We start from the raw sequence: 17,474 nt of genomic DNA, 5'->3' as shown, positions 1-17,474 counted from the left end.
TTTAATTTTTGACCTTCATTGTAGACTGTGGTCCTAATCCTTTGATTGCAGAATTCTTAAAAAGTATATATGGCAGCTGGCAAAAAATCTTAATGTTCCAGTAAATGCAAAAGCCATAAATTCAGCCGCTGACCTTTTCCATCCAGGTCACATGTGACATCTACTGGAGTTTGTCAGGCTGGGTGGAATTTATGGGGCTCATATAGGTATCAGCTGCAAAGGCTGAACTTTCATGAAATGTCTTTCAAAGGCACTTCCAAAACCCTTGTAAAAAGTCAGTATAGCTTTCTTTTTTTCTAAGGGTATACATTCTGCACGCGTTTTAAAAGGTCTCATCGTGCCACCTCTGCAAATTTTCAGCACCTGGGAAACTTCAGCTCTTAAATTATTACTCTTTACAAAATAGAGAAATCAGGCCAGGCATGCAATTACTGCCATCACCAACTTCCAACAGCCCCTTCCCAAGCCTGGCTCCCTGAGCACTCCTTCCCTTCTGCTGTGCAGCCTCCTGCCCCTCTCTGGGATCGATGGTATCGATGGTCTATTGTCAGTCAGAGAAATGGGATTTGATAGTGCCCTCAAGCAGTTGGGAAGAAGGGAAGGAATACAAAACCTGCCCAGGTCCACACCATCAGCGTGGGATCAATGCTCTCAATAATACGTTTGCCGCCACGTAGCGCCCTAACTGTCGCAATTAATAATGTAGAAGGAGCTGATTAACTTAAGTAAAGTGCTCTCCACTGTGTAAACACATCAAGATCTATAGGGCCAAAGAGGAAAGAACGAACAAAACGTCATTTTTATATTTTATGTGGACACATTCTTGCTTTCTATTCTGCTCTTGTAACAATTACTGTACTAGCCACTCTGACAGAGTCAATAAATTGATCGTGGGCCTGATGCAGCAGCGAGCAGACTAATCCAATACAGCATTATCTGCTGTGGAGGCTGGGGTGGGCAGTGGTGGCCAGGAAATCAGCCAAGCCAGCCAACAGCAGCAAGGGGCACAGAACCATAACCTTGCCCTAGCCTGGATTCATTTGTGTGTGTGAACGTAGGGGTGTGAGCAGTGCTCTGCCCATGCTGCACCCTCAGAGCCCTTCCAAGGCTCCACCTGGCAGGGATCAGCCCCTAAACTGGACCCTGTGGCTCAGGGAGGATCAGCTCATCTCATTTTCTCATGTTGGCAGCCATGAATTTAAACACCTGATGACTTTTCCCCCACTACACCAAAGTCACGCTCCCCAAAACTGCACCCACCACAACACAGCAAGAACTGCTGCCTGTCCGCTGAAAAACAAATCTGGGAATCCCCTCCCACGTCCCCTGACCTGTGAACACAGGGAATGTCACATTTTGTCAGCTTAAATGGCCACTTGGGTCTGGTATTATGTCTCTGACAGTGGTTGCAGTCCTCTTGGGAGGAAGCTGCAAGAATCCCTACAAAGGAGATGGACCAAAATGATTTGGCCTGAGGGGAAGCTTCTTCCCAGCCCCATGCAGTAAGTGGTGGGCCTTGTAAATCCATGTTAGCGGGGAATATGAGATTGAGAAAATAAAAATAAAAGAAAGTTTCCTGCTGAATGGAAAAAAGAAAACTGTTTTTTGGCAGAAGTTCTTCAAGAAGGAGAACATAGGCCATTGTTATTATGAAGACTTTTCAATGAAAACACAGAAAATCATTGCCTTTTAGAGTAATTGTTTAGCTAAAGAAAGGTTACACAGCTTGTAGAGAATTTAGGAAGAAATTAAATCTCTCCAGCTCATTCATCATATTTCTGCATTTGCCAACTCTTCCCACCAGGCCCACACTTACTCCTTCCCTTTCTTCTCCCCCACTGTGGAGTAAGTAATGGCCATAAAACCCACAGAAAGGCAGCCTTACACACAGGCTTCCTGGTTATTGTGAGGAGGGGGAAAACTCAGTAAGTTTAATTGCTTAGTTTGGGAAATTCTTCTATGTCCATTGTAAATAATTCTATGCTAAATCTACTGGAAATAGGACGCTGAGTGCTGGTTTCCAAAAAGGAGTCTGAACTGTTCACCAGAGTCTACAAGGAGGAGGAGGAGGAAGAAAAAGCCCAGGAACAAGGATCTCCCCTGCTGAGGACTAACCCAGGCATTTTGGGACTGATTTGGCTCCATCCCACTTTGAGGATGCAGCCACATGATGGCATTGGCAAGTTTTCTGTGAATCTTTACCTCTCTAGAGCAATATGTGCTTTCTTTTTGGCATGTGTTGTTCTCAGCTCCTTTTAGGAACTGACCTGAGAGTGGAATTTCCTATCCACACTCTCTCTAGGCTCACACTGCATTTTCAGAGCCATCTCCAGGCCACCCTCAAGTTCAGAATGGTATTCCTGCGTCCTGGGTGGAAGAGGAAACCCAGCACCAAAATTCAGGTCATGTGTCAGTAGCCTGATGCCTCTGGTGCAACAGCAAAGAACTTTTTGGACAGAGATCAAAACTTTGAGTGATCATAAGGGGGCTCCAGGTCTTGGAGGAGAGCAGCCCTCACTTTCCTTTGCCAATAGGGGAAAATCCACAGACCCCTCGAGGGTTTGGGAGCAGAGTGATCCCTCTAAGTTCAGCAGAAACTAGCAGTTCCACACCCCAAAACTCTGTTTTTATACCTGATCTATGCAAATTTCTTTTCTTAACACACTAAAGATGTTATTCTTTCATGGAAATCGTGTTCTGAATCTCTCACTACATTTTCTAGACAGGCCAAGAGAAAGAAAAGGAACATTCAAGCGTGCTTAGAAGTGCTTTGCAGCTGAAATTGGACACATGTACTGTCTTAGGGAGGTTACTGTACAGAATATGGAATTCTTAGAGGGCTGAGCCTAACAAATGCTTCCAAGTTAGAGTTTTTTATCTCCATTCACACTCAGACACAAGCAGTGTCTGCCTTGAGCATGAGTATTCTGATCCTGAGGAGGGACAGTCCTCTGGGCAACAAGTACCTCTGACCTGGCTTATAAACAGCTCTGCTCAGAACCCCCAAAACCCAAAATAAACCCACCAAAACAAAAGGCCTGGTGTTGTTCCTGCAGCCTCTCATGTTTTCTGCCATGTGCCTCTCACACCCCTCGAGGTGTCCCTGCCCTGCCCCGTGTGTGGAGCAATGTGGTGGCTCAGCTGTCAGCACAGCGCCACAAAATCCTGCCCTGCCCCTGTCCCCTGGGCCAGCAGGTCCTGCCTGTCTGACCAGTGCCATTCCTGGGCTCTGGGGATGAAGGCAGCAGGGTGTGCAGGCAGCCAGGCCAGGCAGCCCGTGCTGCTCATTAATGAAGCACATGGAAATGAGCTGCGTGGGGCTCAGGGTCCCCTTGGGAGGGGGCAAAGGGCAGGGCACAGTGGCAGTGAGCAGCAGGGATGGAAAATCCCCGTGAAGCCAGGCACACACGGATTTGTGCAGAGGAGAAAAATGTGTGCACTGGTTTCTTTCTTCCATAGGGTGGCAATGGAACCTGGGCACAGAGCGGCTCCGCCGTTTCAGCTGCAGGAGCGAAGCGCTGCAGGAGCTGCATCAGCTTCCCAGGCAAGGTGCTGACTTTGATCTATGGATCCTATACACTTCTGGGGCTTGCCACAGACAGGGCTGCTTCCCTGCCTGCCTCCTGGAGAGGGGCATCACCTGCACCACGCTCCCCGGATTCCAGTGTCTGGGCAGCAGCGCCTGGCTGCTCTCACAGAAGGACCCTCTCCTCTGGAATTCGCCTCCCCCCTGGTCTGACAGAGCTCACATCTGCTATCCTACAGGACACAGCATACAGCTCATTTTTTTTTTTTTTTCTCATGCCCTTTGTTTTAAAGTGCTGCCAGTGAAAAATTGCAGGTTGCAGTTTGCTCTCTAAAAAAAAAAATCTCTTGTGGGGAAGCAAAACAAGCTTTGCCTTGTCTCTGGGAAAGAAAGTAATTGTACAATTAGGTTTGTGGATGCACCTGAGGCATATGGTGGTTTTTTTAGAGATAAATAAAAGCCCAAAAGGAGAAAGCTACAAAGATACCACTGTCTCATTTGGGAAGGGCAGGGAGCAGGAAAAGATCTAAAGGAGTTAGCAATTTCCTTGTACTATAAACACTTTGCTAAACTTCAGTGATTTCCCTCCTAAGTTAATATTGCTCTTTTAAAGATGTATTTCACAGGGTGCATTTTTGTACCTGGTCTTTATAAGGCTGTTCTGCTGAGCTTGCTGGTTTCCATACCTGTTATTTTGCTGCCTAGATAAGCTTGTTTGACTTCTGGGATTTTTCTTAAACTTTATTTCAGTGTTCTAGGCAGGCTACAGGCCTTTTGTTTCAGTTGTTTTGTGCTATAAAGGATGAGCTCTAGCTAGAGCTCTCTTGTAGCTGGGTGGCTCTAGGGCCCCACCAGGGAAAGTGTGAAAACACAAGGCCTTTGCTTATTATCCAGGATCTGACTGTGCTTTGGGATGGTGCAAAGGCAGAACCAGGAAGAGCTTCTACTTCTGTCCTCCTAGAAATAAGTTTTATCTTTTCCTACAGAAAGCCAAGGGAATAAATATTTGGGTTTGTGCTTAACTAAGTTTTTAGAAACTACCTGGGATGGATCTGATATAAAGCATGTTTACACTTGAGAGGGATTTTTCCTGAAACAGCTGGTCAGGGCTACAGGACTCACTTTCTCACAGGGTAAAGTGGTTGATTCTCTGCCTGGGTTCCTGCAGTAGGAGGCAGTTTCTGTTCCCTGCATCCTCACAACCTCCCTGTGCAGGGCACATGGGCCAGTGGCAGGTAGGAGCGATTAGATGGAGCAGGCATGTGTTTCTCAGGAGCTGTTTTTAGCATCCCAAGTACAATTTCCAGGAAGATGTAGGCTAAGTAGGTGGCAAACAGGACTCAGCATAGTAAACAATGTTTAGTGTGAAGTGGAGCTGCAGCACGATGAGTACAGAGCATGTGGATCCCTAAAGGAATTTTGTACCCTAGAGCAAAGCCAGGGCATTAGAGAGCAGCAAACAGCATGTGGAGTGGTGACTGGCAAACCCTGGCCACAGGCTGCTGGTTTGGCATTCCCAGCTGCATGCACTCCCAGCCCATAGCCTGTGTTTCACTATTAATTTTAGGAAAAAAACACCTCAAAATGCAGCCCCCTTTATTCACCTCGGTGCCACCGAGAGGCTCGTCCCTAATTAATGTGATGGGACTTTCCCATCCCTCCACCTCTCTGTATTGCAAGTCCTTGGCAATATGAGAGACGTATCTATTACTTAGTCATGAGCTATCCAGACCAACTTGCTTTTGAAACCAGAGCCCCCTGTACCCCAGGCATCCTGTATTTCTGATTTGCATATGCAATAGGCAGTTAAAAAGCTGATGCCCCCATATTGCTTGCAAGTCAAGTAGCAAAAGTAAATGATTTATCAAGCAAAGGTTACAACACCTGTGCCTTTTTGTCAACATATACAGGGGATGCCAAGTCAAGTGTTGCTTCTAATAGCTCAAACAGAAATTTAGATTCAAATAACCCCCAAGACAGGACAATTGTGCAGTGAGTGGAGTGGCAGAGTGATGGATGGTGTAAGCAGCAGATGCAAAACCAAACCAACTGAAAAGTTTGGAAACTGCTAAAACCAGGCAAAGCCAACAGCCCTTTTGGGGCTTTTGTTACCAAATCAGAACTACTGACTTAAAGCAGTTTATTTCCCATCTCTTCTGGTTGTCCTGTTGCAACCTTTGTTGACACAGGAAGATGGCTTTTTAATGAATATTATATAAACTCTATAAAATTCCTTTAAGGGGTTACATTTGCCACAAGGCGACATAAATCAGAACATAGTGCTAATGGAAATGTCTACTGATATTTTTTCTAATAATGATTCAGAAAGGCATGTACTGGGTTTGGTTGTTTAGAAACAGCCCAGGACAGAATGATCCTTGCCCCAGCCCATTGTACATTTGCCTGGGATTTTATTCCAATGTTCTGGGAATGCCCATGTATGGGAACTGTGACTCCTGCTCCGTGGAGCTGCCACATCCCTGTGCACAGACTCACTTCTGCAGCACTTGAAGACTAATGATGATGATGATGATGATGATGATGATGTGTAACTAGTGCTTCTAGTGCAGTGTTCCACCAAGAGAACATCAGAGCCACCAAAAATCTGACCAAAATATTTTCATATGGGTTGTAGCTGGACCATAGTTTTTAAAAAGCAGATGTTCAGATACAGCCTTCATTTTTATTTTATTGTTCCAGCAGCAAAGAGTCACTTAACCCTTATATTTAAGCTTGACTTCCAGAAGCTCAGAGTGTTCCCTGCTTCCTCCTATCTCAGGGAGCTGTGTCTCTGGCTGTTAGTGGTCCTCAGGACCTGTATCTTAGCCTGGCTCTGGATGTACTCTAAAGACCCTGATGGAAAGGAGCCACCCCAGCTGCTTTTAATAATGCAGTCCTATATGTTTTTACATTTTCGTTTTGAAAATGTCCTAAGTGGTCGTTCTATACCCTAATGCTCTGCAAAAAGGAGCACAAAAGCCTGTCTTTGTTTAGAAGAATGCTACATAAATCCCAAATCATTGCAGTTAGCACTTCTACCTCACTTCTCTGACTCAAAGCACAGTCAACTTCAGAGTTCTTTCATGAATAAGTAGTGAGTTTGCTGATAAATTATATATTTAGTATCAAGTGGGTTGTGGTGGTGTAATGATGTATAGAAGCAGGGAGATGCAGCTGGAGTCAGAGACTGGAAGTCAGTCTCCTTGCCCACTGCAGCATGTTAGACTTTAATTGAAAGCTGTGCTTGAGTATTGTTTTTCACTGTACAGCATTGTTATTCACTACACTGCATTACTGAGGAGCACTTAAAGTAACGCTAGAGCACTTTAAAATGATTTAAGTCATAAATAAGGAGGATAAAAGTTTACAGTCAACAAACTTATCTGGGAAACTTAGGCTGCAGGATGCAAGTAAGTTTTAAATATCTTTGGAGACTTAATACTGTTGTGTCTTACTACATAATCAATTTACCAACTAGGAGTTTTTCAAGTCTTCTGGAAAAGGTAAGTAGCATTCTCCAAAGGGTTTCAGGTTTCCTGAGCTATGAAGGAAAAGACCAAATGCTTAAGGACTTTAGCAGCACACCTTAACATTCCTGTTTCTTGATTTCAGTGTATTTCTGTGTATTCCAGTTGTTTCCAAAACAACTGGAGAAATATGATTTAAATGGGAAGGTGCATGAGAACTTGTCACACCCATGAACCCCATAAAAGCACAAGGCTGGAAAAGTGGGGTGCAGGTTGAGTTTTGTCAAGGCATGAAAAAAAAAACCCAGAATCTGATGGGTTAAACCCCTCTCTGCATTGCTGCTGTACTTTCTGTGACCCTATTTAATGCAGAGAAGGTTTGAGATTCGATATAGTTTAACCTGTGCTGTGCACAGAGCTATAAACTAAAGCCCCTAACAAATTGTACACAAAGAGCAGACAGCAAAAAAACCACGTTGTGCTCACAGGCAGCTGCTTGCAGCCCTGTAAACTGGAAATCTTTGGGAATGAGTGACCTGTGTTTCAGTGACAGTGGAGGTGCTGAAGCCATCACAACGAGGAGTCTGTCTTCATGCACCTACTGTGGCATGTGACAGCCATTAATCTGCACACTAATTATTCAGAAGCCTATAAACCATTTGAAAGAACTTACAAGAGCCAAGGGTAGTAATGCCCAGTTTGCCAGTTATTTGAATTATTGCTTTTTAGTCACTGCAACCAGCTCAAAACAGAATCACAAATATTTCGTGTAGTTGACCTTTAAAAGAATTGCAACGTAGTCAAGCAATCACTTCAAACTATAAACTACAGTTGTCCTAAAGCACTAACTCTGCTCACTTTTTTATACCTTCCCCCCCATGATAACGTGATATTAAGCCCAGACTTAATTTTTTCAACATCTGTCTCAAATTAGCTGCTAACAAAACTGCCAACAACTATTTTCTTAATCGACCCTGGGAATTTGATACAGCTTGGAAAAAGCACATTTAAATCTCGTCCTTCTCCTAAAGAAACACAAATGTTTACTTGAGCTTCTGATTTGACCATAGCAGGACCATGAATTCAGCTAACCCAGCTTTATAGGCCTGCCTCAACTGGACTTTTTTCTCTTTGCATAAGGAAAACAGATGTGCTCACAATCACAAAAATCTCCTGCTCGCTCAAAGCCCACCATGCAAATGGCCAACCAGGAATTTGAGTATTTTTTTTCCCATGGAAGTCACTGGAGCAGTCACTGCTGGGGGACTACAGGGCACTGTTACCTGATGGGTCTCTCTGAGCTCCTTTTGCATATCTCAGACTGGTTTGGGTTGGGAGGGACCTTAAAGATCATCTTGTTTCGTGGGACACCTTCCACTAGCCCACGCTGCCCCAAGCCTTGTCCAACCTAGCCTTGGACACTCCCAGGGATCCAGGAACAGCCACAGCTTCTCTGGGCAACCTTTACCAGGGCCTCCCCACCCTGGCAGGGAAGGATTTTTGCCTATCATCTAATCTGAACACAATTAAATGCAGTGCCTGGGGAGCAGGTTGGAGCCAAAGCCTTTGAAACCCCGGCCCTAGAGCAAACAACTGCGCGCTGGGAGCCAACACCTTAGAAAGCAGAGAGAGGTCCTTCCAGTCATGAAAGCAGCGTTATCACCACACAAGCCCCAAAAATAAATAAATAAAAAAAACAACAAAAACAAACAAAGGAAAAAAAAACCACAACAGACAAACAAAGTGCAAGTGACATTTCACTGTAGTTACTGAGACCATGTGGGTGAAGTGACAGCGGCAGTGCAGCTGCTCCGCGGGGACACGTTAGAGGACACTGGAGGAGGAGGAGGAGGAGGAGGAGGAGGAGGAGGAGGAGGAGGAGGAGGAGAAGAGGCTGCAGGCAAACAGAGAAGTCGAAAGCGGCCCACCTGAGTCTGTTGAGGGATATTTACAAAGCTTGGATCCCGTGGTCCAACACTGACGAATCGGTTTGCGGGGGAGGTGCTGGGTGTCGAGTAGGCTGTGAAGGGAAGGGACACATGCGTTGAGGAAGCGGCACTAGATTGCACACGAACAACACCAAAACACACTGTCTCAGAGCCACCTAAGCAGATGTTTGACATAGAAATGTGCGAACGTTTTAGAGAGCGAGAGTTTGGTTTGAGACACTGGAAAGGCTTGGGCTTAATGGTGGGGGGATCAACACGTAGGGGACTGGGCTGCTGGGAGAGGGCATGGCCCCAAACGTGGGCTCAGGGGAGGGTGGGCAGAACCACTGCAGGCCTTTCCATGATGGGCTGGCACAGGAGATTTCTGCAGGTCCTGACTGTTTTCACTCGAATGTCTGGTATCTCTATTTTTAACAGAGTTTTGTATAGCAATGAAATTACCTAAGTGCTCATTAACAGAATCAGACCCTTTATTTCATGCTAATCCAGCATTCTCTCTGGATATAAAGTTTTGGTTTTCATACTGCTGTGGTCTGCACTCTCTAAAATGTTCACTTGATGTGTTTGACAAACTAGGGAGATCCTTTCGGTAAAAAATTAATGGGTTGCAGTTTCACTGGGGTGGTAAGTGCAATCAGTCTGAAGGCTGAAGCTGCCTTTAAAAACTGGAGTGGCTCCCATAAATGTAAAGCTATTAAATGCAATGCAAGCCAAGAACCCAGATTACTTCCAAACTTGAAGTACTTTAATGATTTTATTGTTGCATTATATTCTCCACTGCAACTGTCCACAATGCCACGTACTTCCACATCCAAAAGCTTTCAATGCATTTTTAGTCTTCCTCTCATTTGAAAACCCTCAAGCAATCTTCTCTCTTCCTCAGTTTTTTGCATGTTTAGATCTAAATTCAAATAACGCAAATAGATGCCTTAATACAAAGAGGGCTCCTATCTATTTTGAATATATTTATGGGAATGCATTCTGCTGAATAAAATCCCCAGACAACCTAACTATCCGATGAAGAGACCAAAAAAAAAAAAACCAATAGTAAAAGGAAAGTTCCTTGCCAAATTCCAGTCAGGCTAAATATAATGTTGAGGCCTCAACGTTACAGAAAAGTAAAGCGAGTTAAGACTCAGAGAGGACACGGAGTTGGCTGTGTGGGGGAAACTCTTCTACCTTTCTGAAAGCAAATGCTTGGTGAAGAGGAATTACACTGGAGGAGCCTTTGGTTTAAGGCTGTGCCAAATCAGACCAATGCTCCACCTTGGCCATTGTCACCTCTCTTAGAAGTCGTAAGCAGATGCAACCAAAACAGGTCACATATTTACTTTCTCCCATTCTTTCCCACCTCTGATTATTTTCAGCTCAGGGACTTCCTGTATTAAGGCCCTGGAGGGATTTCTCACCCAATGCCCAATCTGCACTTGGACCCATGTGGATGTTCTGCCTCCAAAAAGCCCTTGGGTGATGAGTTCCCAAGTCTAGGAGCATGCAGAACCTCATCCTTCAAGTCTCACAAACGTCTTGTGATGCCTCTTAGCTCTCACAGTTTCATCAGAATACTCCCTTTTATCAAGATACCCTGAAATCACCCCAGGAACTGCATATCTTCATTTCCTACTGATATGAGGGGAGATAAGGCACTCCTGGATTCTAAGAAGGAATTTTTCCCACTTGTTTCTGGTGAGGTGAGCTTTTCTCTCCAAGAAGCTAACACTTGCAAAAATCATGCAAGGAACACTTCTCCTTCACAAAGTCTTAAAGGAATTTTAATGTGCACTAATTCATCTTCCTGAGATGATTTTGCAAATTGTGGTGCAGCTTGAATACTATGAACAGGTAAGGTGGATGTTACTCCTACCTGCAAATCAAGGAAGAAATTTACTGAGTAGATCTGGTGAGATGTTCTCATCACCTTTCACCATGTTAATTTGGTTAATAATTCAAAGAAACCACACATTTGCAAAGGACATTTCCCTGTTGCTAGTGCCTTGTATTAAGATTCTTCTGCGCTGTCCTTTGTGGAGGTTTTTTTTTTTTTTTAACTAACTAATGAACTAATATTGTGCAAGACTAAGAATTCCTTCTACAGTGGGGAAAATTAACTTAGAGCTCAAAAATCAAACATCTGTTGTTTGGTTCTCCTGGTCTACTTTTAAAGAAGCAGATTGAGTGGAGAGGCCATTTAATCCCTTGGAGCAGGTAAGTTCCACCCAGAAGGGAAGGAACTCAAGATCTTGTTTACAGTTCCCCGCTGGCAGATACTTTTGCTGTGATATTTGGTAGAAAATCAAAGGGGAACCAGCAGAATCCTGACTTAAATGGCTTCTCTGTTCAAACAAAAAATTCGAAAGCATTTGAAAAGTGTGTAATATGCACAAAAGTCCCCTCAAAGCTCGCTGGGTGAGTTGCTATGTACACCTTCCTTCCGCTCCAAACCATGTTTAACTTGCTTTCTGAAAATACTTGGATGTCAGCTTGGTATTTCCTTCAGGCCATAGAACTGCACTGCTGAAGCCAAGGAGGGAAGAGCACCAAAACTACAAATATGCAGAGGATTTACACTGGACTCTCCCAAGGTGCTGTTCCCTCTTTGCTGTAAAATGTCCTGGGATGTTTATGGGTTGGAAGGGGCCAGTTTGGCTCAGAATATTAAGCTGACATGGAATACACATTCCCCTGTTAGGGGGAGATTTGTTTCAGGAAAGGGAGAAGTACTGAGTGTTGCTTAGACCATGATCAACTTCCAGCTGCATCTTACTGTCTTCAGATAAACGCCCTTGGCTGGCATGGAGGTGGGATTCCTGGAAGTCTGATCCCTAGACTTTGCCCCAGAATTAGGATGGGGCAAACTGTCTCACTGGATAAAGCTGGGTCATGTTGTAATATAGCATAAATATAAGCTAAGCCTATGCTGGGGTCTTCAAACTCCAATTTGGGGAAAGCCTAAGCATGGGAAGGAACAAGGAACAGCAGCCAGGTCTCTTAGGCAGATCTCCTCCAGATTTTATCAGTTTTGCTCCATGGGAATTGCAGAGACCTACCCTGGTTCACACCAGCTGAGAGGGGTCCTGTTGGGCATGAACAGCAACAGCTTCCTGCCCAGCCTGCTCTTTCTGCTACTGGAATACACTAAGGATTGTCTGCAACATCATAGCCCACAGCCAAGGAAATGAATGTGATGCCACAAATTTGCTATGATGCTTCACTTCAGGAACAAGCAAAACAGGAGCTGGCAGAGAAAGAACATTTGCTCACACAGACAGCTTTGATATTTAGCCAAAATGGCAAGAAATTGTATGAAAGACAAGACAAACAAACAGTTTTGGGGATGTTGTGTGTTTTAAAGTTGCCTGCAGTAGGGAAATGTTACTTTTAAATATACTGTCCTGAAATAATTGCTGTTGAGAGCAGGAGTGTGTAATTTGTCATCGTTCTGGATTAAAAGGATTGGTAAAGATAATTTGGGTGAATGATGACCTAATGTTCCACTAGGTCTCCCTTTTACAGACCAGGATGACCCAGGTACATGTGTTTGATGTGAAGAGTTGTCCTGTTTCTCAAGCTGCAGCAAGAGGATTAACTGGAGGAATGTAGTGGAGTAGAACAATTCCCACTGCAGTGCATTCTGCAGCTGAGGATCTGAGAGGGAACTGCAAATTTTAGCAAATTGAGTGATAGAGTCAGCCCTCTTTTTTATGGATGGGGAAAGGAGTGAACAGAGCTCAAATTCACCCAGAAGGTGCTCAGTCAGTGCATAGCAGAGGAAGGGAGAGAAAGCCAATCTGATTGCAGGATCATGGAAATATTTAGGTTGGAAAAGACCTTTAAGATCATTGAGTCCAACCCCTACCCCAGCACTGCCAAGGCCACCACTAACCCATGTCCCCAAGTGCCACATCCATAGGGCTTTTAAATCCCTCCAGGGATAGGGACTCCACCACTGCTCCTGCTCCAGTGCTTGACCCCTGTTTTGAAGAAATTTTTCCCAATATCCAACCTAAACCTCCCCTGGTGTGACCTGAGGCCATTTCCTTTTGTCCTGTCCCTGCTCCCTGGGAGCAGAGCCCTAGTACTCCCTAGCTGTCCCCTCCTGTCAGGAGTTGTGCAGAGCCAAAAGGTCCCCCCTGAGCCCCCTTTTCTCCAGGATGAGCCCCCTCAACTCCTCAGCCTCTCCTGTTCTCCAGACCCTTCCCCAGATTCATTCCTTTCCCTGGACACTCTCCAGCACTTCAAGGTGTGCCCTCACCAGTGCCCAGCACAGGGGACAGTCACAGCCCTGGTCCTGTGGCCACACCAGAGCTGATCCAGGCCAGGTGCCTTTGGCCTTCTTGGCCACCTGGGCACATGTGGACTCATGTTCAGCTGCTGCTGACCAGCATCCTCAAGTCCTTTTCCGGCTTTCCAGCCACTCTGTCCCAAGCCTGGAGAGCTCCACGGGATGTTGTGACCCAAGGGCAGGACCTGGCACTTGGCTTTATGAGTCCTGTACTACAGCCACAAGATCATTCTCCTCATCCTGACACAAATGCCATTTAACAAGAAAACTCTTTAGTTCAAAGGGACATTAACAAGTAATGAGTTCATTTAAGTTAAGAGTTGTGAATCTCAGAAAATAGTACTTTGTTTTAAAAAGCTGTTTAAAAGTCAGGGTGTACAGGATGGCAGTATCTCGGGCTGCTCTGGAATGATTTAATTATGATAGTGATAAAGCCCAACTGGAATGTTGTGGAGATGGTGTTTGCTTTGGGCAGTGAGATATAAAACCCCAAAACTGCCAAGTTCAAGAAAATACTGTGTTGTGTTTGTAATGGGTTACCAACCAAAGAAAATCAAGAAGAGATCTGAGATAAGATAATGTTGGGTCTTCTGATATCAAAGATTATGTTCCATTGAAAAAGGTTTTGTGGAGGAAATCTGAACCTCCCAAACCTCGTGAATCCCATCTCCACTGTGCCATCTGACTGAGGAAAATGCTGGCTTTCCAAAGGGACAGGATTCACAGCTGAAATCGCCAGCTCCCAGAGCATGCCTGGCCACCCAGTAGTGGCAAATCCCCAGTGTGCATCTCCAGGGGCTCTTCCTTCCTTGGACAGCACTAATGTTCATGTTTTGGTTAATGTCACAGCTGGAGAGTTTCACTATTGCTCTAAGAATCATTAACCACCTTGTTGTGATTTTTAGCTCTTGCTCCCAGGAGGCCTTGCTGTATTGAACAGCTGCTCCTGGCTCCTGCACCCCTCAGGAGGGCCATATTCCAATTTTTGGTTGGGCCGTGACTGCATTTTGTTTCTGCTGAGGGCTTTCTGCTAGACCAAAAAAGGGAAGGAGAATGGAGCAAATGCCAACCCCTTTCACTCCATTTCCTCGGGAGGAGGGGGGATCATTCTCTTCCACACGGCTAAGGAGAGAGTCTGGCCAAAATTTAACATCACTCCTGCCTTTGTTGCATTAGTGACTTTCCAATATCCTCAAGCCCTGCGGGGCAGTCAGCCATAGCCCGGCGACACTCCCAGAACCGGTGCGCTCCAGCAGCTCGTAACCATGGAAAACACCTTTTTGTGAGGCTTTTATGGAACTCTGGTGAATCTGCACTCGCTGTTTGAAGGCTAATATTTAGTTAAGGAAAAAATAAACACGGAGGGAAATGGAGGGTTGGTCCTGATTGACACACTGAATGGAGCCCAGTGGGTCCTCCTGGCAAACCCTGCCTGCGACGCCTCAAACTTCAGTTTGCTTTCCTCTTTATGTGGCCAATGCTTCCACTGGCTTTGCTTTACATGTCATAGTTTTTCTTAGAAAATATTTCCTATAATCTACTTTTCTGTAAAATTTTTTCCCTAAATTAAATTATATGCTTGTTTACAACTCGAGTCACTGTTATTCAAACCCCTCACCAAAAGGAAGATGCGTGCCTGAATATGTACAGAACTATATGTTTAGTCATCAGCGTGGCTAATTAACAAACAGTAATTATTTTCCTAATCTTTTGTTTAAATACCATTAACTGGCTGCTCTTGAGAAAACCTCCATTCCCAATTAACGTGGCAGCTGTCTGCTGAACACAGAGCCCAGTGACCAGCCCCAAGCAGACACCGATGGGTGTCCTGCTCCCTTCAGAGGAGAAATACCCATTTTTCTGCCAGCTGAGAATCTGGCCAGACACACTCTGAGCTTGTTTACACAATCACAGTATCATAAAAATTAAGATTAGTGCTAAAATGTTGTTGGGAATTTTTTTCTTTTCTTTTTGACACCAAACACTGCCAGTAAACTGAGTCACAACCGTAATGACAAGTACACACTGACCTAGTTTTGTTTTTCCCGGTTCTGAAGGCAAGGAAATAGTAAGGCACTGCTGACTGTGCTCAGTGATAACTATGACTAAACATTAACCTTTTAGATCCCACCGCTGAATCTCATTGATAGGACTCAAAAGTCCCCTCAGAAAGTGTCAAAGCTTCCTGACAGCACCAGTGTTGGTCTAAGGTCAGGAAGAGGAGCGGAGGGGAGGGAATGAATCAACTTCTGCACTCAACAAAAATCTGCTGATCAATTCGAGAAGTCCTGATTCTAGAAGATCGTGTTCACAATCTTACCAGACTGTCTCATACTAAAACCCATTTCAATTTCCAAGCGAGCCAGAGCATCTTGCTGAGTTTGCAGTTGATGCACTATCGTGTAGCAGAAGGCAATGAAAACCTCTGAGGAACTACCAGATTTTAAAAATGCCCCCTGGAACCTGTGCAAGTCTCCTGAACAGTATATAAAGCTTTAAAAATGTAGGCTTTGCTTGGTCTGAAGAGTGAGTACCTCTCTGCACATCAAGCAGTGGTTGCATATAGCATTTAAATAATAAGCTTGAAAAGCACACAAAGGGATTTGCTCTTTCGATTAGATTGATTTTTGTTTGTGGATGTTATTTGGACTCCCTTCACTGTGGAACAAGTCCCCTACAGTTGCCATTAAAGCACTGAAAGCTTCCCTTTTGTTTTTAAATGTCAGTTTGAGCATAGCTTCATTAAATCATTTCACAATTAACTCCCTGAACATCCAGACTTTTTTTTAAAGCATCAGACACAGCTGAATTGCATTTGTTTCCCAGAAGAGTGACTCCAAAGTGGCATCCCCAAGTGTGTATCCAGGAATTCGTAAATTTGACTTGTGGCTACACAAAATGCATATGGGAGCTGTGTGGGTGGTGGGAGAGGATTAGAGCTTTCTCCCTGGCCCTAAGACATACCAAAACTTCTTGCCTAAAATGCACGGCATAAGGGAAAGATGTCTGGCTTAATCTGGGAAGATTTATTCCCAAAAGAATGGCAATTGAAGTAAACTGGAAAGGGTTGTTAGTTTAGCCCAGTGTGTATAAGCAGGGATGTTCTCAAGGAGATTGCCTGACTTCCATGTGGGATCTGTGCTCTAAAGCCTGGCTTGAGACACCAACCTATCACAGAACCATGGAATAGTTTGGGTTGGAAGGGACCTTAAAGATCACCCAGTTCCAACCCCTCTGCCACGGGCAGGGCCACCATCCACTAGATCAGGCTGCTCAGAGGCCCGTCCAGCCTGGCCTTGAGCACTTCTAGGGATGGGATATCAACTCAAATCCTCATGGCAGCAAACAAAACCCCAAAGATCCGAGCTCTGTGTCACAGCTGAGCCACCGGCCTCGATTTCCCTCGCACGTGGTTACGTGAAATGCCAACCAAGTCAAAAATAAAACTGCAACCTTGGGCTAAGGCTTTCCCCGCTCACACAGGAGCAGCTCAGAGCTTTGTCCATGGTGGAGGGCAGAGAGCTCTCCTGCTTCCCAAGGTGTGTGCAGGCCTTATCCCTGCCCAGCTGTGGATGCCGCTGCGTCTATACTTACTTGGAGAAGTGGGAGAGGTGGCCCCTCCTTCTGTTGATGTGGTTGGAGGTTTTGTGTCTGGCACTGGCAGAGGCACAGGCCTAGCCATTGGTGGCGGAGGTGGTGGTGGCAACATTGGGGTAGGAAGGAATGGATTGTGCACCTTGCCTTGGCTGCTACCATTGGGCTGCCGAGAAACAAGCAAACAGACAGAAATTATACTAAAAATCAGCTATTAGGAACCTCCAGTAAAAACAAATCTAGTTCAAAACTCTGTGCAATACATTTACAGTTACTTGAGAGGTGGCAAAGAAAGTGCTGGCTCAAATTCTCCATGGACTTCAAGGAGCTTTGTGTCAAACTCTGTGAACCTTGTGAAACTATGGAAATTCTGGCTTTTAAACACTTGTCCTATTAGCAGCTTGTCTGAAATAAGATTAAATTGTCCTAGATTAAATCCTACTCCTCTTTACATGTCCTGCAGCACTAACCCATGCTCTGTGAGAGGTGAAGCAGTATTTTTGACCCCTAAAATCCCCCAGTTTCGTGCCTGTGCTATACCCTCAGCATATCAGTGTCTAGGACTTGAGTGTAAATTTCTTAAAGATACTTCTCATTAAGAGAAAAAACAAGCATTTTTGGTGGTCTTAAAAATCACGCTGATATCTCATTACAGG

General features: G+C 44.9%; 1 protein-coding gene across 18 annotated transcripts in view; it reads right to left on the bottom strand.

Moving 5' to 3' along the window:
• NFIA (nuclear factor I A) overlaps nucleotides 1-17,474 on the bottom strand; it is a 349,486-nt gene that overhangs the window by 21,095 nt on the left and 310,917 nt on the right. For 13 of the 18 annotated variants that reach the window (XM_071436867.1, XM_071436868.1, XM_071436874.1 and 10 more), the window contains 2 exons: nucleotides 16,819-16,984; nucleotides 8,922-9,013 (listed from right to left, as the gene is read on the bottom strand). In XM_071436867.1, the coding sequence (XP_071292968.1) occupies nucleotides 8,922-9,013; nucleotides 16,819-16,984 (258 nt within the window). Of the gene's footprint in view, nucleotides 1-8,759; nucleotides 9,014-16,818; nucleotides 16,985-17,474 lie in introns of those variants that run through there. The other 5 variants (XM_071436869.1, XM_071436884.1, XM_071436879.1 and 2 more) reach the window with 2 other exon arrangements.

The sequence above is a fragment of the Agelaius tricolor genome, unplaced genomic scaffold, assembly GCF_023055355.1.
Source record: "Agelaius tricolor isolate 1412-34295 unplaced genomic scaffold, bAgeTri1.0.p SCAF_11, whole genome shotgun sequence".
In the NCBI taxonomy this organism is placed as follows: domain Eukaryota; kingdom Metazoa; phylum Chordata; class Aves; order Passeriformes; family Icteridae; genus Agelaius; species Agelaius tricolor.
This window is presented reverse-complemented; position numbering and strand designations above follow the sequence as displayed.